Here is a 26,226-nt window from a genome sequence, read left to right on the forward strand (position 1 = left end):
AACACATGGGTCAACCTAGAGACAGCGTGTGCATCCAAAATGGCACCCTATTCCCTATAGAGTGCACCACTTTTGACCGGATCTCTATGGCACCCTATTGCACTACTTTTGACCAGGACCCTGTTCAAATGTAGTGCACTATATAGGGAATAGGGTGCCATTTGAGACACAACCAGCCTAATCAATAAATCACCCAGCAGATTAAACAGAGAAAATATACTGTAATTAACCTGAAGCTGTGGGGCTTATTACATTGATAATACGCAAGACAGGTCAAATGGTGGAGAAATACATATTTATATGTATGGAGAAAAATATATCTAACAAAACATACTCTCGGGGGTCGGGAGTTTGCATTGACGAGACAAAGCTATATTTCACTGTGCTCATTTGTTATACCGTGAATGTGTTCTCAAGTCTGGCTTCTCTCCATTCGTTGCTCCCATAACGTCGGCAGCGAAGACTGTACCAAGCGTTGGCTTGGATTTCGCGGTTTTACTGGTGTCAGGCTAGGTGAGGTGGTAATAAAACAAGTCACTAACTTCATGTGTCTGGGGAGGATTTCTTGTTGTTGTTAAGTTTTTGGGTGGGAGCATAAATATCTCACTAAGCCGACTCACTCGGGGATAACACTAGCCCAGCCGGCTTAGACCTTTCTAACGCTTTCAGCGCCGTTCACTGGCCAAAACAGTGAGCCGGAACGACAAACCCCTCATTGACAAGGTGTGACTTTAGCCGATACACAATACACAATGATACACATATACAGTGTGTGCAGCTTCAATAAGGTGAGAGGTAATATAGAGTGAATGGCTGCTGTTTGAGCAAAGCGAACACTGACTGAAACTGAATATCGCTTGCTGAATGTGCCTAATCTGTCTCATTTCCCATGAAGCTAAGGGGTAGCCAGGCCATCTGATCGCTGCGGCTCTCGTTAACATGTTGGCAGAGCCAACTGTGCATGGCTAGGCTAGGTGTGGTGCCTGCCTGTCAAAGCCTGCACAAACAGAAGCTGAGACTCCCTCCGGTGGATCAACATCTGGTTCTCTCTCTCTCTCTCTCTCTCTCTCTCTCTCTCTCTCTCTCTCTCTCTCTCTCTCCTCTCACTTACCTGTACTCACAAACTCTGCTTATCCTCACTGTGTGTTTCTTTCTTTCGCTCTCTTTCTCTGTCTCTCTCTTTCTCTGTCTCTCTCTCTAATCTCTCCTTCTCTCTCTCTCTCTCATCACTATCTCTCTCTTCTCTAGCCTCGGTTTCTCTCTCTCTCTGTCTCTCTCCTCTCTGTCCTTTCTCTCTCTCTCTCTCTCTCTCTCTCGTATCACTATCTCTCTCCTCTCTAGCCTCGGTCTCTCTCTCTCTGTCTCTCTCCTCTCTGTCCTTTCTCTCTCTCTCTCTCTCTCTCTCTCTCTCTCTCTCTCTCTCTCTCTCGGACTCTTTCTCTCTTGCCGTTTCATTTCCGTCACCACCCCTCCTGTTCTAAACACACCTTGATGGATATTAGTCTCCAGACAGCCGTAACAACTGGCAACCCTCAGCCTGTAAAGTCTGGCCACAGATCTGTCGGACTCCTTTAATAAGGCGTCCCGCTAGCATGACAACTTCCGGTGAAACTGGAGGGCCCGCAATTCAAATAAATAATCATAAAAATTATGGATATTAAACATCTAGGTACATACAAGTCTTATATTGGTTAAAAGCCTAAATTCTTGTTAATCTAACTGCACTGTCCGATTTACAGTAGGCTTTACAGCGAAAGCATGCCATGCGATTGTTTTAGGACAGCGCCTCACATCAAAATATTTTTCCACCGGCACAGGTTTCATAAATTCACAAATAGTGATGAAATATTCACTTACTTTTTGAAAATCTTCCTCTGATTTGTCATCCAAAGGGTCCCAGCTACAGCATGTAGTCTCGTTTTGTTAGATAAAATCCGTCTTTATATCCCAAAAAGTCTGTTTAGTTGGCGCCATCGATTTGAGTAATCCACTCGTTCAACATGCAGAGACAGGAATCCAAAAAGCTACTGCTAAACTTTGTTAAAACTAGTCAAAATACATTTCTATTTAATCCTCAGATACCCTAAAATGTAATTAAACTATAATATTTCATACGGAAAGAAGTATGTTCAATAGGAAAACAATATTAGCAGGTGTGTGTCCTCTTCGTCACACGCGGATACACGAACTTTGAAGTCTGTGTCCCAGTACTAAAACTCATTATTCTTCCTCGTTTTGGAAGAAACAAGCCTGAAACCTTGAACAAAGACTACTGACACCCAGTGGAAACCATAGGAATTGCATACTGGGAGCTAGATTTAATGATTTCCCTATACGTTCCATTGGAAGAGCATGGGCTCTCAATTTTTTTTTTCACTTTGGTTTTTCTTTGGATTTTCTCCTACCATATCTATTGTGTTATAGTCTAACATTATTTTGAAATTTCCACAGACTTCATAGTGTTTTCTTTCCAATGGTACCAATTATATGCATATCCTGGCTTCAGGGCCTGAGCAACAGGCAGTTTACTTTGGGCACATCAGTCAGGTGGAAATTGAGAAAAAATAGACCCTTTTTAAATGAATGGCATGGTTCTAAACATCAATATGGTGTATGAATACAGTGTGTATTTTCACATTTCACTACCTGCTTTTATATAACTTTTTAATATGAATTGAACATATATAAAAAAATGTAGAAATAAATATTAGAATTTCTAATAGACCCGTTCTTTAGGTGCTCTACCCTCCACACATGTTCTCTGAGATACTGTCAAACAGAGGCTCTATGTTTAGTTCCCAAATTACATACAGTAGTAGTTGCATGTGCTTCATCTCTACACAGGTTGTACTATGGGGTGTTATGGAGTGGGCATGTCAGGTTGGATTTATTCCATTTTTCAATTTTCTTGAGTATGATTTGCTTGGGGAACAGGCTTGGCTACTGTTCCGCCACATACTGCACAGGAATGAATGACCCACTCTTTGACTAGCCAACTGAGCGTTGGAAGGAGGAGAGAGGAGACAGGGGCTATTTAAGTGTTGAATATATCTTAATGTTTGGAAAGATAATCTGACAGATTCGGATTCCTGACGGCCGGGGAGGTGTTGATGTCCGTCTGGTGTGTGTGTGTGTGTGTGTGTGTGTGTGTGTGTGTGTGTGTGTGTGTGTGTGTGTGTGTGTGTGTGTGTGTGTGTGTGTGTGTGTGTGTGTGTGTGTGTGTGTGTGTGTGTGTGTGTGTGCGTGCGTGCGTGCGTGCGTGCGTGCGCTGGGACTAGGACAGGCAAGGTGCTGTAAGAGGACATCAGATAACTGAAACCCGCCCTAGAGGATGAACAGGCTTCCTTTGTGTCATCAGGAAATCCATATTCCCAAATCTGTCCCTGTTTGCATGTGGTATGCAAGGGATGAATTTAGCATTGGAGGCTTTGTCTACCTGGTTTAGCCTGTTCAATCTTTTACACTGATGGCATTGAAACCGCTATGTTTTTTACTGTTTTTAGATATGCTTTTAGAGTGTATAGAATTGTATGTTACTCTCCTAATGTTTTTAGCCCTTTTATTAAAGCTTTTTTATTTGAATGGTTGCACTCAGTGTGAAGAACTTTGTGAGTTACGTCTGTAAATGAAAAGAGCTCTACAAGCGTCATTTATTATTATTATTACTCTAGTAACAACTGCTGCAATCTGAAGAAAGCATTTTGCTTCATACTGGTGGCGTATTGGTTTCTGACGTCAAGGCCTACAAACCAGATCACTCAGCTCTCCATGGCTTATCATGGCAAATCACATGTAATCACCATAGTAACCCCTTGATAACATAGCCTTCATCAGGATGTTTTGATCTAATCTATCACAGTCTTGGGAGGTGGGAGGTTGATGGGCAGGATTGATATGGTGACATGAAGTCATTTTGACCTGAATAATGACTCTGAGGGAAAGATCATCAGTGCTGTGCTACAGATAAGCTGCTGATAACATTAATTGATTCAAGCCAGGGCTGAGGACGGATACAATGAGCAATTTCAATATCTGTGTAACCGCCCATCTGATGACTAACTTTGCCTGAGACATAAAGACTTGCGTTGGCTCCCCGGGTCAGTGTCTAGGCTTTAGCGCGGAGGGCTGTCATAGTCATGAGGTGCGCGAGAGGTAGTCTTCTCAGCCATATGAGCTCTAACGTGTCGACACCCCGGAAAGTTTGTAATATCATTAATTCCCAACTAGCCATAAAAATTCTCTCAGAAAGAAGTGTTAGGTTTTATAGGCATAACCTTTGACTGCCATACGCCAGTCGGGAATTCCACATTCCATCTCCCCTCGAACGCCCCACACAGAGCAGATTTCCAGTTGGCTAAAGTGGGTCCCTAGGCCACTCTGTCATGTCATCGGGTCTCGGCCTGCCTTACGGCCAGAGAGGAGGGGGCTGGCGGTTGGGGTTGGGATAGGTCCTGACCTTGGCTTTGACTGGTCTGACAGGTCTCACTCCCAGAGGCCACTAGGCAGCTTCAAGCTTTCTTATCTCTCTCACTCGCCTGCTGCCTGGGTCTCAGATCTACAGCCCTGCCGAGGTGAGGTTGGGAGGAAATCACATTATAGATAGGTAGGACTTTAAAGGAAGCCTGAAACACATACTGACCCCATACCGCAAATGGGTCAGGGCTGTATCTGGGTTTGGGTTTTTCTCAGCCAAGACCTAAAGGAACTCATATGTTGACAGGGATATGATCCCATCCTTTACAGCCTTTCAGTATGTGTGGATCTGCCAGAGAGAGAGCCGAGAGGGAGAGAAAGGGGGGGGCGAGACGCTCTCATGGATGAATAATGAATCTAATGTTTTATTACTGAAATTCTTGGACCATTTATTTTAAACACATTTGCGCGTGGGTGCGCATACGTGCACGTGAGCATGTGTGTCTGGCGTAAAGCAACGTTTTTTTGGCCGAGTTTCCGAGTGCCGCAGCAGTGGGGGACAAAGCTCATTTTAAAATGTCCTAAAGATTAGGAGGCACATGATCGGTTGGAGGGCTGCAGGATATGGGCCTCACAGCATGCCCAGTGGGGGAAGCCCTCTCTCTCAACAGCTCTAGTCTTCTTATCAACCCCTCTCACATACAGAGTAAACAGGAACTGCCATAGGCTGCCATAGACCAGAAACATGAACAAACACACAAAGGAAACTACAGTATGTAAGTGTATGCCTACACCAGCCAACTCCAGCTCAACAAATCCCAGTGCTCTGTTTCTCCCCTTGACTCCTACACTGAAGTTGGATTTGGATTCAGAATTTGGATGCTGGTTCATTTTTTGTTTTGTGTCCATCCTACAAAGAGAACCAGAGGAGAGGACTGTATATGGTGAAATAAGCGACATTTGCAGATAATTGCATTGGATAAGACAGTTCACGATCGCTCCCCATCATCGCTAACTTACTCCGAGACATTTTATCGCCTGTTCGTGAGCTCATATGAATTTTAGTCTGTCTATAAACAACTTCCTTTGGTTTCTTGCCATGTAGGATTTGGTATCCATGGGATCTGCAGACACTTTGCGAATGAGCCTCACAAGACTGTTGACCAGAGGGTTGTATAGATAGAGAAGGTATAGTCTGGTCACTGCTGTGGAGGAGTTTGAGGAGTTTGCAGGCCCAATGATTGAGCGACATTTTCTGTAAAGGTGATATTCGGTCCTTATGAGCTTTAGTGCTATTTAGACACTTCAACCACCTCAATGAATTATTTGGTCTGTATCGCACTCCAAGTGTACTTTGCGAAATATGTGTTCGATAAAGTTTGAGGCAAAGGTCCATCATTTTCTCTATCCCAATGTAGGCGCTGGCCCTTGTGGGAACCCTGCAGCTTTCGCACACAGTACAAATGTCAGGAGTAATGCCCCACCAAAGACTTAATGTAATACACGGCAGCGTGCTCCGCATAACATATACGAGTCAGGCCTTCAATCTTCGGTTTAAATACCCTCCATTTGACATTACGACAGACCATTGCACATTCTTTGCATGCCTTCATGTATGAGGAGGAGTACGCCAGAACCCTATCATTAGTAGAGGTTTCCGCGATGACAACAGAGACTTAGCTAGCTGCGCTTAACGTTTGATGTAGGGTGTAAATCTTTTTGTGACATGGCACTCTCTGACATGGCACTCTCTAAATCTTTTTGTGACATAGATCTCTCTGAGAGACAGGGAAAATCATTACCGGGCTTAATCCTAACTTGAGATCTGCTTAACATGGACTTTTGCTTAAATCATTAGGGATCTCAAGTTAAGATTTGGATCTGTAAGACTATGTGGCTAGTGGTCTCTAACAACAGATATTTTCTCCTGACAATTCCTCTGTATGACAACTTCTTTCCGTTCTAAGTTGATAGAGCTAGATGCACTATAGTTAATGTTTAGCAGCTTTTGTTAACTAAACCTGTACGTAAACGTGTTCATGCAGGATTTGGACGCTACTCAGATCATTCTCCCATGTTCCTATCCTATCACTCTGATACTGTAAGAAACCCTGAGCCGCTTAACCCGGAAGCCAGCAGCACCAATGTGTTGGAGGAGACACCATACAACTGGTGACCGTGTCAGCGTACACTGAGCCCGGCCCGCCACAGGAGTCGCTAGAGCGTGATGGGACAAGGACATCCCGGCCGGTCAAACCCTCCCCCTCCATCGCCTCATGGGTCTCCCGGTCGCAGCCGGCTGCGACAGAGCCCGGGATCGAACCCGGAACTGTAGTGACGCCTCAAGCACTGCAGTGCCTTAGACCTCTGCGTCACTCGGGAGGCTTCTGGCAACTTCATTTGGTCCTTATGACACTCAGTGGGTTTAGTGTGACTGGCATCTCTGCTGGGTGTAGTGGCACCTTATGACTTCCAGATGGCCTTGGGGACACCACTGATAAACAGCACCAACACTTTGAATTATTCAGTTCAGATATGAGGATAAGTAAGTACATGTATGTGCATTTAACAGTTTTTCTTATAGGTCACAAGCAAATGATGAAGAAAGTGAAAATAAGATGATTTCATCAGGTTATTTGGATATCCTTTCTTATGAATGACAAAACACATCGTCACCTGGCCATCGCCATGTTCTTCTGGCCTCTGTCCGTGCCCTTGATGATCATTGGTCACCTAGTATGCCCTTGACTGGCGACTTTGGCTGGAGGTCTGGGCTTGTGCCATCTTCAGTTGGCATGGGGGCATACTGGAGACGGTGGGCACCTGCAGTGGCTAGCCTCAGGTCAGTCCTGAAGTGTGATAATTGCCCTGGTGCCAGCCATACGGTTGCCTTCTGGGAAGAAAGCTCTTCTGACAATAAGGGTTTCTCTCTATTTTCAGCTTAAGAAAGAACATTATAGTGTTCCACAATGTAGGCTATACCATATAATGTATACTGTCTGTACCATCATATTTTCCATGTTCTAGATACACACAGTATTTTTACACTATTAAGTGTCTCTAGCATGAAAAATATGCCCATGGGACGAGTCTAAACGATACTCAGCTGGGTCATCTCTCAGAGGAATTCCCCATGATTCAATTATACGTGAACAGCACATGACGGAGGTCTAAAAATCAATGGAGGGGGCGTCTGTGGCCGTGAGATAACGCTTTACCCAAGAGAGGCGTCACCAATACCAATAATTAATTCAAGCTAGCCACAACCACTACCGAAGCACAAATAAGCCGCTACTGGATGTTCATATGTAGCCAACCACTGATACAGTCACTATCTGCTTCTCCAAAGAACAGCTGGGTGGAATATTATGGCTAGGTGGCCTATTTCTTGTACAATAATGTCTTATACTCACTATACAGGCATGGCATAGACGAGCACATCATTAGGGCAAAGTCAAATAAGCTGAACATCTGTTTTTCCATACTGTTCCCGGGTCTCTGCTCATTTGGGCCATGCTGTAATTCAATAGCACACTTTGGGAGTGTGTTTGTGGAGTGTGTGTGAAGGTATTCCCTCTTGACACTACACAGCTGGCCGCCTGCACTCAGGGCCAGCCAGGCGAAGTTACCCAGCGGTGCTTCTGGAGTTACACTCTTCCTTTAACTCCCTGAAACGAACACCCCAAAAAGTATTGAGCCTATGAATGAATCACACCTTTTTTGAAACACAGTCCAGTTCTGCCTCAGTGTTCCTTTTCACACTTGGAAGAGGAGTGTTTGGAAACAAGGCACCGGCTGGAAAAATACACAATACGCAATACACTATGGCTTTGGTCTGTTTTTTCATACTCCATGTAGGCTTCTGTATGGTCTTGTGTCCTTTTTTTTGTAGTTTACCACTGCTGTTGATAAACACAAGAGAATCTCCATTGAAGTAATTTTTTATTTTGTATTTTTTACTTCTGGACTAGGCTGAATCTGGGAAACCGACCCCTGAACTTCATAATAATTGAGGCAGTGTAGGATTGTTGGGCTGTTCTTGATATTACTGATATTTTTCATCCATGTTTGCACATGGAATCCATCTTTGACACTCATTTCCATCTGTTGTTAACAGGAGTACATGGACGCCAACAAGTGCATCGAGGAGCTACTCAAACAGCTGGAAGAAGAGCGGAGGAATGTCCGAAGGTAAGGGAGGATCCTCGATCTGCATTTTGACAGCTGCTGCTAGTTGCCAATAAATATCAACAGCTGAACGCAATCTATTCTCAATGAGAACCAGCCGAACAATGTTGTTAAGTTTGGGAAGCTGACACAATGATTTGTGTGCAGTCTTGGTGAGAAAATGCTATTGTGAAGTGATGGTGAGGACAAGGGTGCTAAAGGTGAGGAAAGACAAAGATGTACGTTCAGTCCATTTCAGTTTTGGGGTTGGCTGGGGACATTTCTCATGGAGACAATGGGGATGTGGAGAGGCCAAACTCATGACCTTGGCCCCCAAACCTATCCTTAGACCCTTGAATGTCATACCGCCCAAAGAAAAGAGAGACCATTTTTCAAACTTCACCCCCATTATCCTATAACTCTCCATGTCAAAAGAGCTGGTTTCCCCCCATCCAGCAACAATTTTCCCCTTGAGCGAGCAGGGAGGCCTGGGAGAGGGGCCTCTGAGTGGACCCAGGGTGGATGCTGGAGGTTAGAAGTTGACCGCTGACCAGGGCCTTTGCTACGGCAGGCCGGCTTTCAATAGAAGGGTAAGGAAGTGGTGTGTAAAGGAATGATTGTCTTGTCCACAGTCTCACTCACACCACTTTAGAAGAGGAGACCCTTCCTCTTTTGACCAGGAAAGTGACCCAATAACAGGTTAGAGGGGCCTGGTTGTTATTGTGTGGACTGGCCCATGGGAGCGGTTGGGGTTTTCTCACTAGGGGCTGTTTGGAATCCATGAACTTGCTTAGACCTGGAAGGACAGTGGGGGCAATAGCTAGGGTGGCTGACCCTAAAGTTTTAGTGATCATTGTTTAGTTTTGTTAAGGATTTTTTATTTGTGTGTTTGCGTACATTTTTTCTGTAAGTGAAACAGAATGATATTCTAATTAGATAATGATAATTTTATCTATTCAACATTTTTCTTCCAGTAGCTCATATAAATAATCACTTACCTACAAATACTTAAAACTGACATACAGTTGAAGTCGGAGGTTTACATACACCTTAGCCAAATACATTTAAACTCAGTTTTTCACAATTCCTGACATTTAATTCTAGTAAAAAATCCCTGTTTTAGGTCAGTTAGGATCACCACTTTATTTGAAGAATGTGAAATGTCAGAATAATTGTAGAGAGAATGATTTATTTCAGCTTTTATTTCTTTCAGCACATTCCCAGTGGGTCAGAAGTTTACATGCACTCAATTAGTATTTGGTAGCATTGCCTTTAAATTGTTTAGCTTGGGTCAAACATTTCAGGTAGCCTTCCACAAGCTTCCCACAATAAGTTGGGTGAATTTTGGCCCATTCCTCCTGACAGAGCTGGTGTAACTGAGTCAGGTTTGTAGGCCTCCTTGCTCGCACACACTTTTTCAGTTCTGCCCACATATTTTCTATAGGATTGAGGTCAGGGCTTTGTGATGGCCACTCCAATACCTTGACTTTGTTGTCCTTAAGAAAGCCAGTTTGCCACAACTTTGGAAGTATGCTTGGGGTCATTGTTCATTTGGAAGACCCATTTGTGACCAAGCGTTAAATACTGACTGATGTCTTGAGATGTTGCTTCAATATATCCACATAATTTTCCTCCCTCATGATGCCATCTATTTTGTGAAGTGCACCAGTCCATCCTGCAGCAAAGCACCCCTACAACATGATGCTGCCATCCCCGTGCTTCACGGTTGGGATGGTGTTCTTCGGCTTGCAAGCTTCCCTCTTTTTCCTCCAAACATAACAATGGTTATTATGGCCAAACAGTTCAATTTTTGTTTGATCAGACTAGAGGACATTTCTCAAAAAAGTACGATCTTTGTCCCCATGTGGAGTTGCAAATCATAGTCTGGCTTTTTTATGGCGGTTTTGGAGCAGTGGCTTCTTCCTTGCTGAGCAGCCTTTCAGGTTATGTCAATATAGGACTCGTTTTATTGTGGATATATAGATACTTTTGTAACTGTTTTCTCCAGCATCTTCACAAGATCCTTTTCTGTTGTTCTGGGATTGATTTGCACTTTTCGCACCAAAGTGTGTTCATCTCTAGGAGACAGAACACGTCTCCTTCCTGAGCGGTATTTTCTGAAGGTCTCGGCTTTCCTTTTGATTTTCCAATGATGTCAAGCAAAGATGCACTGAGTTTCAAGGTAGGCCTTGAAATACATAAAAAACTATAGTTTATTAACAAGACATTTGTGGAGTGGTTGAAACATGAGTTTTAATGACTCCAACCTAGGTGTATGTAAACTTCCGACTTCAACTGTATGTATAATTACAATATTGAAATTCATGGTAATAAACCTCCTTGGAATAGACAGCTACGCTGACAGACCTGACAGACCAGATCCTAGGGATTGTGCCGCTGTTCCTCGGATGTTGCTCGACATTATTAGTGACAGTGATAAATGACTCCACACTTTCTTTTGTTGGGCATGAAGCAGAAACTCAGGACTGATAAAGACATGCACGCCTCCTTCCCCATATTAAGCTGTGTCTTACGGCTACTTTATCATCGAGGGGACTTTACATTATATTCCTCCTTTTTTCCTGGGAAAATGAAGGCAATCAATCCATCAAGAAGCTGGAGAGAGAACGAATTGGATCCACTTCAGGGCTTGTTATTTCTGTGTCCTACAGACCCAATGCAAGATTATATTTATACAGTCTATCACATTATAGGAAGATATTACACAGATGTTGGATATTGTACCTGATTTCAATATTATGTGCCATACTTTATTGTAAATGTCCTTTGTTTGATATTTTTTCCTACATTGTTAGAAGCTAGTAACACAAGGATTTCGCTGCACCCTCTATAACATCTGCTAAACTGTGTACGCGACCAATAAACTGTGATTTGATTTGATGCTCTATTCCACTTATACTTCCACTTGTACTGTGTTTTCAAATACCCCTCCATTTACCCCTCAAAATACCCCTCCATATGCCCCTCCATATACCCCTCCATATACCCCTCAAAATACCCCTCCATATACCCCTCAAAATACCCCTCCATATACCCCTGAAGAGAGACATAATAAGTCTTGTCAAACTGTGTATAAATAGCAGGAAATGCGTTATAAATGTCAAAAGTCAAAAGAAATTCCGGGGGAGGAGCCCCGGACACCCTTCTGTTCCATCTATCCCCCCCCCCCCAATATCTACACCACAGTTTCGCCATTGCTATGTATTGTAATTGCAGGCTAAAAACAGATTACAAATCAAACTCTTTAAAATATATGAAAATGTCTGCCAACGAATACAAGAAAGCTCACTCCAAAAACATTTTTCTCATCATATGTCAAACCCATCTGTTCCATAATATAGTCCTCCTTGTATCCACTCCTTTCCACAACACACACACACGCACGCACGCACGCACGCACGCACGCGCACGCACGCACGCACGCACGCACGCACGCACGCACACACACACACACACACACACACACACACACACACACACACACACACACACACACACACACACACACACACACACACACACACACAGCAACACTGGCCGAGGGAGCACAGAACAAAACCACAGTGGGGTACTGTCGCGGCATCGTTCATTATTTCATTAACTCTGATGACGTCCATGACAAACACAAACAAAGGCTCCACAGCCCTGTGTCAACATCAGATTGAAAACCTCCAAACAAGACGCGACATGTCATGATGCATCATATAAGCTTTCCTTATGGTTGTTACGGTTATATCTGGTTCTCTCTGATCGTATCAGATATAGGTTGATTGTATGTGGAAATGATTGCCAAAAAGATGGATTCACAGTAGATGTATTTGGCCAAACAACAATATTAAGTCTATGTTATGTACATCTATCTCTACATGTGAATAGAGAGGGAACGTGGTGAAAGTGAAGTGAGTGACAGCTTTCTCTCTGTTTCAGTGAGCTATTGAATGGGGGCAGGCGTGATTTGGATGAGGACATATGGATGCTGCTTTAGGACACTAAAAAGCATGACTGGCCGGGTGGAAGGTCACGTGTCCTGTCTGAAAAGCTGCTGTGTCGAGGGAACAGAAATATATATAATCTTCCTTGGCCTTGGATTAAAACAATGCAGATTTAGTTTTTGTTCCCTCTTTCTGCCAATTCCTCCTTTTTCTCTTCATCCCCTCCTTCTTGCACTCTGTCTATGTGTCTGCGTGTATGGTTGGGATTGCCTGTGGTCTTATCTTATGTAATGAAAGTGTTTTTCATTGTATACTAAATCTCCATTGACTTTCCTTTGGGTGTCTGTGCCAACATTTTATGTAGAACGCTGTCCGTTGATCAGCCAGGTGGCCAAAGCTGGTCTCACCTGGCCTTAGCAGATGGTGTGCGTCTTTGTTTGTCTGTGACCCCTCCACACCTTGGAGGACTCAGGGAGGGCAGGCAGGCAGGGGGCCTGCTCAGGGTAGCAGGGGCGTGGGGTGGGGAGCAGGGGAGAATGGGCACACTGCTGGCGATCTATGGAGGATAGTCTCTTAGGCTATGAGCACCGGCAAGTCGTGCATCTGCAGCCCCTCCTGAATGGACATTAGCCAGGACATCTGCTGATCAATAAACTATTCATCATCTTTAGAGAGGAATTATCCCTCCAAATTTGAGTGAAGTGGGAGGACTGGCAGTAGGTTTTGATAGATTATCTGTCCATTTTGAAATATCTTGTTAGGGGTGTGTATGGAGGCGAAGACAGGTGCAGGAGATCAGAGTGTAGGAAACAGGCGCATTTGAATTCTGGTCCAAAAACGACAGCACATAAAAACATAAACGTGCCAAAAACACGGAATATAACAAAAGTATGGCGCCTGACAATATCCACATAACAATAAACAATTACACACAAAGACATGGAGGGGAACAGAGGACTAAATACATGCAGTGTGATTATGGAATGAAAACCAGGTGTGTATGGAACAAGACAAAACAAATGGACATATGAGAAATGGAGCGGCGATGGCTAGAACGCAGGTGACGTCGATCGCCGAACGCCGCCCGAACAAGGAGAGGAGCCGACTTCGGCGGAAGTCGTGACATATCTTTGTTTGGATGTATTTCTCTTTGGGTCTAAAAGTAGTAAAAAGCAACTCTTTATCATTCTCTAACGTTCAGCCACTTGGAATAAATGTATATTGTATTCCCATATCTGTCCTTCATTTGTCTGTGTGTGTCCTTGCCTTGATCAGGATATTACCACTAGTCACTAGTACTGTATTATGCTTAGATGGTGAATTATAGCCACCAGAGCAGTGTGCTCATTTACCAGTTTAGCTTGCAAATGGGATTTCATCCATAGTAAATGGAATTCTTTTCCTTCTGAATTCCCTCTAATTTATTTGGGCAATAATCCCTCCCTTCATGAAATTGCAGCGTCTCAGTTGAAGACCCTAAGGCAGCGTTATGATCATCAAAAACAGTTCATAGTTGAGTATATGATTAAATACATCTTTATTGAGTTCCATTTTGGGCGCAGACTGAGGGACACTTTCATTGAAAGAGAGCCTGTGTTTGTGTGGGCACGTGTGTTCATGTTTATATTCGTGTGTGTCCATCCACTATGATGATAGCAGGCTAACGGAGGAGGCTTTCCCTCCACTGATGTTAACGGCTTGTGACTGTAGCTGTGCGGCTCACTGATGTTACTACAAGGCATGTCTCGACCTCAAAGACGCCTCTGTTCCTCCACCGCCGCTGCCGCCGGTCTCGGTAGATGAAAGGCTATGTAATCCTGTGTGGAAGTATGCGGCCCGCTCTCCCTCTCTCCATCTCTCCATCTCTCCCTCTCTCCCTCTCCAGATGATGAGGATAGGGCCGAGCCGTCCCTTTGGTACGCGCCACAATGCAACTGCGCGCCCCAAGGCTCTGTTCTGCAGCCGTCTCACTTGGGTGAAGGCCATGCATTTGACAACTGTAATTGGATAAGTTGACCAGTCTAATGCTTTCGTTTGATACTGCTAAGCCCCCACCAGAGACCTAATAAGGTCAATTGTGTATTTATGTGCCCTCCTGTGAGTGAGAGACTTAGCCTAATGCATTGATTAGAGGACAGTTCCCCCACCATAGTTGGAGATAAATTAATCCATTGGTTTTCTATAGAAATGTTTTGCAGAGAGACCCCCCCCCTCTTCTTCCCTCAGAAAACTCTCATCAAATACATTTTTGTATTTGATTGGATCCGGTGAAATATGTTTATTTTAGTAATCAGTGGTTGTTATTTCAAGCTCTTACATGTGTAAGAAAATAGCGTACTTTGAGCTACTCAAGAGTCAATTCTGAACAGAGAACTGAACAATGCTTGAGGAAATATGCAGCATGTGCTTTTAGCCTGTATGTCCCATCTGTTTTTAGCATAAAGCTAACTTTAGCTTAGTCTAAGCTTAGTCTTAGCTTAGCTGCTTAGCTTAGTCTTTAATCAGAGTACCGTGGAGAGCTGTGCTCACTGTTGTGCATCTTCTTGGTCAATACCGCACTGTACTATCTATTAATTGAAGATGAACTCATATAAATAGACCAGATGATGAAAACACTTCGGCAAATTAGTTAAAGCCTGACACTGTTGTTGACCCATAACACAAGTCAGCCATGGCTGCCACAGTACATTATATGGATCTCCAACCACTAACATCAACCCAGTCTGGTCCAGTGCTGTTTATGTCTGTGCCTACTGAAAGATAGCCTGGTTAAGCCAAACGGAACGCTGCATTCACCATCGATCCCAATTGAACACAGCATTCAGTCTGGTTTAACCAGGCTTAACTGTAAGCTAACTGTAAGAGCCCTGTGGGTCTCCCGTGATTTATCAGTATGGCCAGGCCTGGCTAAAAACATGCATCAGTTTTATGGCGCTTATGAGAGGAAGAGGTTAATCGAATGGGTTAATGAAGCTTTTTGTTAATACATTCTGAAAGGACCCGTCGTCTTAACTCGCCGTATTATCCCTGTGCTATAGTACAGTGGAGAAGCAAAGCACTTAGGCTAGTGACTGAAATGTTATGCTGGTCCTTTATCCACTCACCACCCCCACCATTCAGTCCACGCGGTACCACATTAGCATCCTCGTGGGCCATGCAGTTCTCTTTATGATGTACTCAAGGTCAATCATAAGCTAAGTGGTCATCTACAGTCGCGGCCATTTTGAATTTGAAAGCATCCTGTTACTTAAGATAAGTGTTTGTGTGCTTGAGTTCACTTCTTACATGACCGAGGTCAATGGCTACCCGGACTATTTGCATTGTGCCCCCCCCCCCCCCCCTTTACGCTGATGCTGCTCTCTGTTTATCGTATATGCATAGTCACTTTAACTATACATTCATGTACATGCTACCTCAATTGGGCCGACCAACCAGTGCTCCCGCACACTGGCTAACCGGGCTATCTGCATTGTGTCCCACTACCTGCCAACCCCTCTTTTATGCTACTGCTACTCTCTGTTCATCATATATGCATAGTCACTTTAACCATACCCACATGTACATACTACCTCAATCAGCCTGACTAACCGGTGTCTGTCTGTAGCCTCGCTACTTTTATAGCCTCGCTACTGTATATAGCCTGTCTTTTTACTGTTGTTTTATTTCTTTACTTACCTATTGTTCACCTAATACCTTTGTTGCACTATTGGTTAGAGCCTGTAAGTAAGCATTTCACTGTAAGGTCTACACCTGTTGTATTCGGCGCACGTGACAAATAAACTTTGATTTGTTTTGATTTGGTAGGCTGTGCAAAGAAGGGCTCTGTAAAATCTGTTCTAACCTCAGGGGTCTTTCCTAGTTAAATAGGTTGAATAAATAAAAGATATTACACAACATTATAATAAAGGGACTTTTTGTTGTGCTGCTTACAGTACTGTAGGTCCATTGAGTGGAGGTATTAGGACTGTTCTTGTGGGAAATCAGATCCGGTGAAGAAGAGTGGTCACTGTGGCCTTGTGTAATTACTAATGAACACTGGTAATTACCCAACCAACCCAATGGCTTCCACACCATTAATCTCATGATGCCTGCCATGCTAACTATGGCACCACACACACACATCACAGCGTCTGAGCCGCTATGTCGTTCTATTTTGAGCAAAATGGGTGGCATCTACAGTTCTGATGTTTTGAGTCTTTAGATGTCCAGTATATTAGGTGAGTGATTATTTCCTGAGATCTTTTGAGTGGAGTTCCTTGGCTTTATTATCAAGGTAAGCTAGTAGGCTAAACAATGTTTTTGCTCTTTTGTACGTATTCACCAAAGCGTGCAGTTGTTTTGACTGACACGGTCGCTTTTAACCGTTTGGAGAAACATCCTTGTATTGAGATGTGTGGCGAGATAGAGGAGGTGCAGGTTTGGCGCAGTGTGCTCCTGGAAGTCACAGTAGCTGCATCTGTGCTATTCACCTCCAGCCGAGTACCAAACTGACTCAGTATTGGGTTTGGGTGCTAGTAATGAATTAAACCATGCTGTATCATTTCAGTATTGATTTGTTTTACAGTATTTATTGCTTTATAACATTGTATATGCTGTAGGTTTTGTGGTCCTATTTAGCTCATGTGCTAGAGCATGGTGCTTGTGACGCCAGGGTAGTGGGTTTGATTCCCGGGTCCATCTATATGTAAAATGTATGCAGGCATGACTGTAAATCGCTTTGGATAAAAGTGTCTTCTAAATGGCATATATTATTAAATGTTATATATATTATTTTGTGTCAGCATAGTAATCATTGGTTAGCATACTGGTCACATATCAGCTATCTGGTCAGTTTGGCATGCCAATGACCATAAGAATCGTCTATACAGGACTGATCTGGGATCAGGCAAATCATTGTCCTCTTTAGAATAGTAAAGAATATGGTGTTTAATCCAAACCTACATCCCCGCATGTCATGCTCCCCCTGAGCCATAGCCCTTGATCATGACTCTCAGTTCCATTGCATTACACGGGAGTGTCATTGTACGAAGGAATCTTCTGTAAGGGGAAGTTTTGTTAAGAGCCGTGGCGCTGGGTCTGAACACTAACACGCGTCGCTTGCGTTATGGTTTTGGAAGCATAAGGACCTTACGTTTCATATCGGCGATAAATCATTTGATACACACCTTTATAGGGTTAGTGTTCCCACACGGCCATATTTCCAAGTTACAGCTCGTGTTTACGAAAAAAAAATATTTTACAGTGTAGATTTTGCATTTGTGAAATTATTGTGATGTGATATGAAAGTAGAGGGCTTTATGTTTCTCGAACCGTAACGCAATTGAGAACCGATTCACGTTTAGATGGAGTATTTGGCTGTCTTGGCTTCCAGAGCCAGTCTACCTCTGAAAAGAACATATAAGGGCCTTGGGCCATAAGGAGCAACGGGAGGCTCCTTAAGAGTACATCTTGGACTAGCTACCGTCATTCCCTTGAGTAGCACAGTCAGGCTAGGAATGGTGTCACAGACAAACCTGCACCCCCAACATATCACGCCAACCCATTCCATTGCTTAATGGAACATGACAGAGGCACATTATCACAGATCCCGGTCATCGTGTTGCACGTTCAATCTGGCCCCCCTCCAACAAAATGTTAAATGGCTGTTCCAGTTTGCGGTCGGTGGGGCCGTTCCAAAGTGGACGATCACAGCTCAGATGATTTCCATAGTCTGACTGCTGTCTAGGGCGGTGGTTGAGAGCTGTGTAGCCCTAGTGGGATAGCCTGTGTGTGTGTTAGGTAAATAAACCCCCATGTCTACGCTATGGCATTCCCACCGCTCGTCTCAACGTGCAAACAGCCCAAGGGGGTAGTCTGTTGACAAATAACTATACAAGGTGAGAAAAATGCTATCAACACTTCTGGTTTTAGTTTCAAAACCGTATTTAGACTTTAGCGTACCTCATTTAGTGTTCAGACATTCAGACATGTATACAAATGCTTGGCAGTTGTGTTTGTCTGAGCCAATAAGATGGGGTAAATAGTGTTTGAGGCCCTGAAGATTAAGGAAGGGGGGAACACACACACACACACACACAAACGCACACCATTGCATTTTATCCCATGATTATCGCCCCCTGATTAGCGAGTGTCCGGGGGGGGGGGGGTTAGGGGGGGGGACACAGACCTTGACGACGATGGCGGCTGAAACTGGTCACGTAATGCGCTCAGCTAAGTGACACGCGTCATCGACCTCCGCTGTCCTCCCTCCGTCCACACATGTTTTAATAAGCCCTCCCGGATTAATGACATTAATGTCTGATGCCTGGGGGATTGTGGTCGCTTTTTACCAAGGAGGAGTGGAGGAGAGCCCCCCCTCAACTCCCATCCCCCCCACACCGCCCCTTATCAACCCTGTCTCCTCCTCCCCTTCCCTCGCCCAGCAGTACCACCATCCAACACCCGCCTTTCAGTGGAATGCTAGCCCGTTGGTGATGGTTAACGGGGGGATGGTAGTAGTCGTGGTGGTGGTGGAACACACACACACACACACACACACACACACACACACACACACACACACACACACACACACACACACACACACACACTAACTCACCCCTGGACATGTTGTTACACTTTTTAAAACAATGTCCATGTGGTGGAAGTCCAAACAAACAGAGCTTCCTGTTTCGGGGGGATCGGACTCTGCTATGAGTGACTGGGCTTGGTCTGCTGGTTTCTGTCTCACTACAGACAAGCTGTATTTCTGTGTGTCCATTTTGGATCCCGTTGTAGACATGGCCGTCGCTCAGTGTTGGGGGGCATGCAGTTTATTGAATTAAAGTGGGGCGACTCCTCAATATTTCTTGATTATGTATCCGTTCCTGTTGACTTCTGAGTCCATTTATCTTTTTTATCCAAACAGGACAATGGGACTAAATTGGTGACCACCTGCTCTAGAAATCAAATTAGACCCTCACCACATATTCAGATTGTGTGTGTGTGTGTGTGTGTGTGTGTGTGTGTGTGTGTGTGTGTGTGTGTGTGTGTGTGTGTGTGTGTGTGTGTGTGTGTGTAAGACACATCTGCAACTTATGATAAATGCAATACGCTTGACGCATGACACTTCTGTCATATTCAACATAATTAGCCGTCGCAAATCTTCCCTGTTATTATGATGAATAGGTTCCTCACTGTCAATTTTATGGGACACAACGATCCAGTAAAGAAACTATGTAGTCTTGACACGCCAAGACTTTACGATCACGGCACAAACCTTCCAGCTGATGTTGCGTCCTCAGTTCAAATGTTGGCTTTCACATCCTGCGTGTTCTCACTGGAATGTGCGCGTTTCCAATTTTACACCCTTCTAATTAACTTCTAACTTTCTCTGACCCAAAATGTGGGTGTATGTGCATGTTTATTTTTCACCCAACTACAACTTTCACTTGTCATAAATTTAGCTTGGAGGCATCCGCTTCTGTCCCCTTTGGTTGTGGTGCTACTAATTACTCATGTGTTTAGCGTAATTGTTCATTTAGCGACATTAGTGACTAGTGAATGTTGGGCAGAGGGACTGTGATTGGCTAGGCTGGGAGTAGCTCTTCCTTTCTCTTTCTCTTTATTTTAACAAGGACTGCTTTCGCCAGCCAGGACCCTTTCAATTTCCCTTTCACCCCTCCAGTGTCTGCCCCCTTTTCACAGTGGAGGGGGGAGACAATGGAGAGGGGTCCCCTCCCCCTTCCTCTCCACTTCTCCCCCATTTCTCCCCCCTCTACCCTCATAGGCGTCCTGATCGAGAGGCTCTGGGCTTTGGTTTGTCACAGCCATTCAGCTGAGACTGATTGTGATTGCGGCAGATGGGTTGGAGTTTGTCCCAGGCAGCCAGGCCCCTCTCTCTCTCCCTCTCTCTCTCTCTCTCTCTCTCTCTCTCTCTCTCTCTCTCTCTCTCTCTCTCTCCCTCTCTCTCCCTCTCTCTCTCTCTCTCCTCTCTCTCTCTCTCCCTCTCTCTCTCCCTCTCTCTCTCCCTCTCTCTCTGTCTCTCTCTCTCTCTCTCTCTCTCTCTCTCTCTCTCTCCCTCTCCCTCTCCCTCTCTCCCTCTCTCTCTCTGTCTCTCTCTCTCTCTGTCTCTCTCTGTCTCTCTCTCTCTCTCTCGCTCAAAAGAGCTCAGTCAGAAACATCTCAAGCCGAGCTCCACTCACGTCCCTGAACCCCCCCCTCCTGCTGTCACCCACCCTCCCCCATCTCTCCTACCCCCCCATCATCACCCACCCCCTTCATCTCCCCAGAGGAAAGTGCCACCTTCAGAGCCGGCAGCCATCTCACCCATCCCTACACCCCCCCAACACATGTTAAACGTCCTGTAGCTTGAGCAGGAGAAAAGCGCTGAGGCACAGAAAGAGGAGGGACCTCGAGAGTGAGACGGAGAGAGACGGTGTGGGAGCGGCAGAGTATGTAACGCGAGTGTGAGCGAGAGGGGCAGAGAGGGAGAGAGACAGAGGAGAAAGAGTGATAAACGGCGTTGAGAGGCAGCAGTGTGCATGTTGTCAGAGGGAGAGAGAGAGAGAGAGAGAGAACGAGAGAGGCAGAGTGATAGAAACACACACAGTGTGAGAGTGAGGACAGGCAGAGATTGTGTAGAGCAAGTCAGAGAGAGAGAAAGAGGGAGTGCAATAGAAAGAGAGAGGCTCAGAGCAAAGAGAGAGAGAGGGTGATCGCTGTTCTGCGCAGTTGTCACACCGAGCAGAGGGCTGCATTGTGGATGTAAACTTTATCGTGGGTGGGATCAGTGGCTTGCAGCAGCTGCTGTGCAGTGCAGCAGGATTACCATGTGTGTCAACTGAAGACAGAACACCAGGATGCAGCACCTCAGGCATGGTAAGGAGAACAGCTAGACGCTCATAACACCACCACTCTTTTCCCTTTAAGACAGGAGATGTCCCTTTAAGAGTGGAGATGTCCCTTTAAAACAGGAGATGTCCCTTTAAGACATGGGAATTCAGCAGTATTTTTTCTCAGATTTTGTGGACTGGGGGCATCAAGCTTCTGCATCTGGTGCATAGGCTTCTACGCGACCCAATAATAGTAGGCTATTGTGTTGGGCTTAAAGGTGTTGTGTTTTCTTCCTGTTGTCATTTCATGTGAATTTCAGCCAGATGTGTCCTTTAAGTTTCAAGGAGCCGCAAAGTTAAACTCAGTGTACATGCTTCCTTGCTGCGTACGTGTCGTTGACTGTAGCGTTATCATATTTGACCTGTTGTGCCTCTTTAAATCGGGGTCAGCTTGCTGTGGTCTGTGTTTGTCCAACTGGTTCCGATGAACGTGTAGCCTAACGTTAGCTACATTTCTTATTTCGGGAATGAGGCTACTTGCAGGAGATGATCCTGATTTGCAGGATCCCTTTACTAGCCAGTGCAGGGAAAAGGAAAGCAATTGTGTGGCCTGTTGCTTGTGGCAATGGCACGGGGGCCGGCCCTGTAAGCGGCTTTAATTCTGATTGATAACAGAGGGAATATGCTCCCAATCGTTCAAGGAGAGGTACAACAAGCTACTCTGGGAGGTGTGTGTGTGTGTGTGTGTGTGTGTGTGTGTGTGTGTGTGTGTGTGTGTGTGTGTGTGTGTGTGTGTGTGTGTGTGTGTGTGTGTGTTGGAATGTATTTCGTCCCCTCTTAGCCATATTAAAGATTAGTATGTTTCCCCCAGCAGTGAGTCTAATCCTGCCATAGAAACAGCAATGGTGGGGTATGGATTGTACTCCCTTGCTGGGATTGTGTGTGTGTGTTCACATCATTACTGCTTTGGCTTGGGTGCCCCTGGCTCTCCCCCAGTGTGTGTGTGTGTGTGTGTGTGTGTGTGTGTGTGTGTGTGTGTGTGTGTGTGTGTGTGTGTGTGTGTGTGTGTGTGTGTGTGTGTGTGTGTTATGGATGGATGTGGCCAGCTCCATTGTACAGCTGTGGGGCTCCCGTAGACCCCTACCCCTATTCCTCCATGACTGGTGAGGGGAGAGCTAGCTAGCTACATACGCCAGCCCTACAGCAGTCACCCTATGAGGGGGTGACAGTACTGCATACACACCCTTACCAACAGAACCCTTAGCTGTCACTCAAACACAGCTGACTTGAGTGATGGCTCCTATTTCTGTCTATTATTGGAGTAAACATCGCGGCGACAGCAACACATAAACATGACAACAAAGGACCGTAGGAGATGACATGTTTGTTGGTTTATTTTCTCCTGTCAAACTGCGTTATTCTGTCTCAAACAAACACAATTGCATTGCAGTTAGACTATGTAATAGCATTGCAGTTAGACTATGTAATTGCATTGCAGTTAGACTATGTAATTGCATTGCAGTTAGACTATGTAATTGCATTGCAGTTAGACTATGTAATAGCATTACAGTTAGACTATGTAATTGCATTGCAGTTAGACTATGTAATAGCATTGCAGTTAGACTATGTAATAGCATTGCAGTTAGACTATGTAATTGCATTGCAGTTAGACTATGTAATTGCATTGCAGTTAGACTATGTAATAGCATTGCAGTTAGACTATGTAATTGCATTGCAGTTAGACTATGTAATAGCATTGCAGTTAGACTATGTAATAGCATTACAGTTAGACTATGTAATTGCATTGCAGTTAGACTATGTAATAGCATTGCAGTTAGACTATGTAATAGCATTGCAGTTAGACTATGTAATTGCATTGCAGTTAGACTATGTAATAGCATTGCAGTTAGACTATGTAATAGCATTGCAGTTAGACTATGTAATAGCATTGCAGTTAGACTATGTAATAGCATTGCAGTTAGACTATGTAATAGCATTGCAGTTAGACTATGTAATTGCATTGCAGTTAGACTATGTAATAGCATTGCAGTTAGACTATGTAATAGCATTGCAGTTAGACTATGTAATAGCATTGCAGTTAGACTCTGTAATAGCATTGCAGTTAGACTATGTAATAGCATTGCAGTTAGACTATGTAATAGCATTGCAGTTAGACTATGTAATAGCATTGCAGTTAGACTATGTAATAGCATTGCAGTTAGACTATGTAATAGCATTGCAGTTAGACTATGTAATAGCATTGCAGTTAGACTATGTAATAGCATTGCAGTTAGACTCTGTTATTCTTTAACAACATATTTTTGTAATCACCAGGGAGGCTATGATTGCCCGTAATGATTCACTATATAATGCTATAAGGTCCAGGCTGAGATGCCTCCAAGGAGGTGATACTTTACAGGCAGCCTGGGCCAGCTCCTGGCCAAGTGAAAGTGTTCACACTGGGCAGATGTGTTGCTGGTGCTCTCCAGTTTGAGGCCAGCGGCCTCTGAAACATACCTGGGAATTAGTTTAAGAGGATTGCGAAGTGGAGAGATTTGATTTGATGGATTTAAAAGCGTCGTGCTGCATGTGTCCCCGCGATGGATGAATGAAAACATTTTCTGAGTGACATTATCTCCCCCCCCCCCCATTCTATTCCTGTACAGAGTTTGATGTTAATGTATGTCTTTAACTGTACTATGTAATCTACGGTATATGGAGCCAGTTTAAAGTGTGTTTTTGTGTGAGAAATGTATTGTGGAGTCACTGGATTGGTTGTGTAAATGTCCTATTTGTTATAATCCCGCTAAAAGTATACTTTCAGATGAAACAATATGAATGTTGAAAGGTGATATTTCAGTGGAGGTACTGTAAATGTTGTTATTCCAGTCCAACCAGTGGTACAGTGGCACCCCATATTATCCACTCACAATGTCCTGCCAACCACTTTGCATGTAATCCAAATGTCTACATGGATAGTCAGTTTGTTGACAGACAAGCCGCTGGCAGTAAGCATACAGGGATCACAACCAGTTACTGCCATCCCCTCATCAAATATTATGCTTTTAGTCCTCTCTCTCTCTCTCTCCCCTCTCTCTCTCTCTCTCTCTCTCTCTCTTCTCACTATCTTCTCTCTCTCTTCTCACTCTCTTCCCTCTCCTCCCCCTCTCTCCCCTCCCTCCCCTCGTCCATTCATCGACCCAGCTAGCATACCGGGTTCAGGTCAAAATGAATTGCTGAGGAATGTCCTCCTGTTTAATGGCCAGCCCCAGTGTGTCCCAGCATGGGAGCATTTCCACCTCATTTGCAGCCAGACTCATTTCATTTGGGAAGAGGACCCAATTCCCCAGAGGCCAGTCTATCTCCCGCTCTGTGCTGTCCAGCACTGAGGTTGGACACACTCGCACACACGCAAACACACACACACACACACACACACACACACACACACACACACACACACACACACACACACACACACACACACACACACACACACACACACACACACACACACACACACACACACACACACACAGTGGGAAGACCCAGAGGCGCCCATAAAGCAGTAATGATGTGTGAGGCCTGAGTGTGAGGCCTGAGTTTCTCTCCCCTCTCTAACCCCTGGCTCTGTTTCGACAGTCTGTACTGCTGCTGACGACCACTCACATCAATTAAGAGCAGCAGTGAATGCATTCCTCCCATAGTCCCGCTACACATGTATCTTGCTAAGAACAGGCACGTGGGAAACTCTAAAAACAGCAGAGGTCTTTGGAGAGCTCTCCGACATGGGACAAGCCAGTATGAGCCTGTTTCGGTCTAAGTCTGTCTAAGTTTCCCTGTTGAAAATGGGGCAAGGCAAATGCCTTGTCTCTGATGGATAGCTCAGTCATTTTGAGATTAGCAAGATTTCAGTTTGACAGCTGTGTCGGCTATATGAATGTATTTGTTCTATAGTTGCAGCGATTGCCAACATAGTTTCAAATGTGAAAGACATATTTCAAATGTGAAAGACTGTTAAGTCCTTGTCATGTTGTGGTTGACTGCCTGCTGAATGTAGTGTCCCACTCAAAAGCAACATTAAAAGTTAACACCCCAACACCATTTATAGGCAATAAAAGGGTTTTATATGGTAACTGTCAATGGATGGTGTTGGTAGAATCTGATTACTCCTTTGCCTTTAGAGACAAAGTACAGTATTACCCTGTTAAATTATGCCATTAAAACGCCACATTCTTGTGGTTTAAAACGTCTGGGTTCGCTCTACGGGAGTTCTCCAAGGTGAACATGTTAGCAGGACATTATTCCAGTCGCTAACTGCTAAATTGCAAGGTTTGCCAATCAGGTTTGGCCCACAAAATAAAGCCATGGATTATATTTCTCATCAGAGTCTTTATGCAATGACAGATTCTTGGAACACAGGCTTGTAGAACTCTGGTTGTTGTGCCTCTTTAAGTATAACCTTAATCTTTGATTGTGTTGGCATCTATCCCTTTGATACATGTGTCCACTAAGGATTACGTTTAAGAGACAAAACCGGTGGACATAAAAGTTAGTTGGAAACACCCCACATCGGATTTAGTTTTAAGACTTTGAGACTAGTTTTAAGCAGTATGCTTTCAGCAGTAACTGGGTCATAAGTTTCACATGCAAACTCTTTATGAGAAGATTGATGTGTCTGCCGTCATTTGAGAGTTTTTTTTTTGGCATCGAAGCTTCATACTTTATCCCGCAAAATTGTGATGAGAAAAGCTACAATGTGAACAGTATACTGTCGCAGCCTCACAGTCCAACCAAGGTGCATGGATGGAGAAAATGACAGGATATGTGACACGCTTTCATCTACTTTTGAAGAAAATGCTTTCTTTATCGTTAAAACC

At 44.4% G+C, this 26,226-nt stretch overlaps 1 protein-coding gene across 5 annotated transcripts in view; it reads left to right on the forward strand.

Moving 5' to 3' along the window:
- The window catches only part of LOC106574435 (nck-associated protein 5), a 165,823-nt gene that overhangs the window by 44,664 nt on the left and 94,933 nt on the right, over positions 1 to 26,226 (forward strand). For 4 of the 5 annotated variants that reach the window (XM_045697634.1, XM_045697633.1, XM_014150324.2 and 1 more), the window contains one exon: positions 8,531 to 8,604. In XM_045697634.1, the coding sequence (XP_045553590.1) occupies positions 8,537 to 8,604 (68 nt within the window). In that variant the 5' untranslated portion in view covers positions 8,531 to 8,536. Of the gene's footprint in view, positions 1 to 8,530; positions 8,605 to 20,911; positions 21,393 to 26,226 lie in introns of those variants that run through there. The other variant, XM_014150325.2, reaches the window with a different exon arrangement.

Source organism: Salmo salar, chromosome ssa16 (genome assembly GCF_905237065.1).
Source record: "Salmo salar chromosome ssa16, Ssal_v3.1, whole genome shotgun sequence".
NCBI classification, from domain to species: Eukaryota; Metazoa; Chordata; class Actinopteri; order Salmoniformes; family Salmonidae; genus Salmo; species Salmo salar.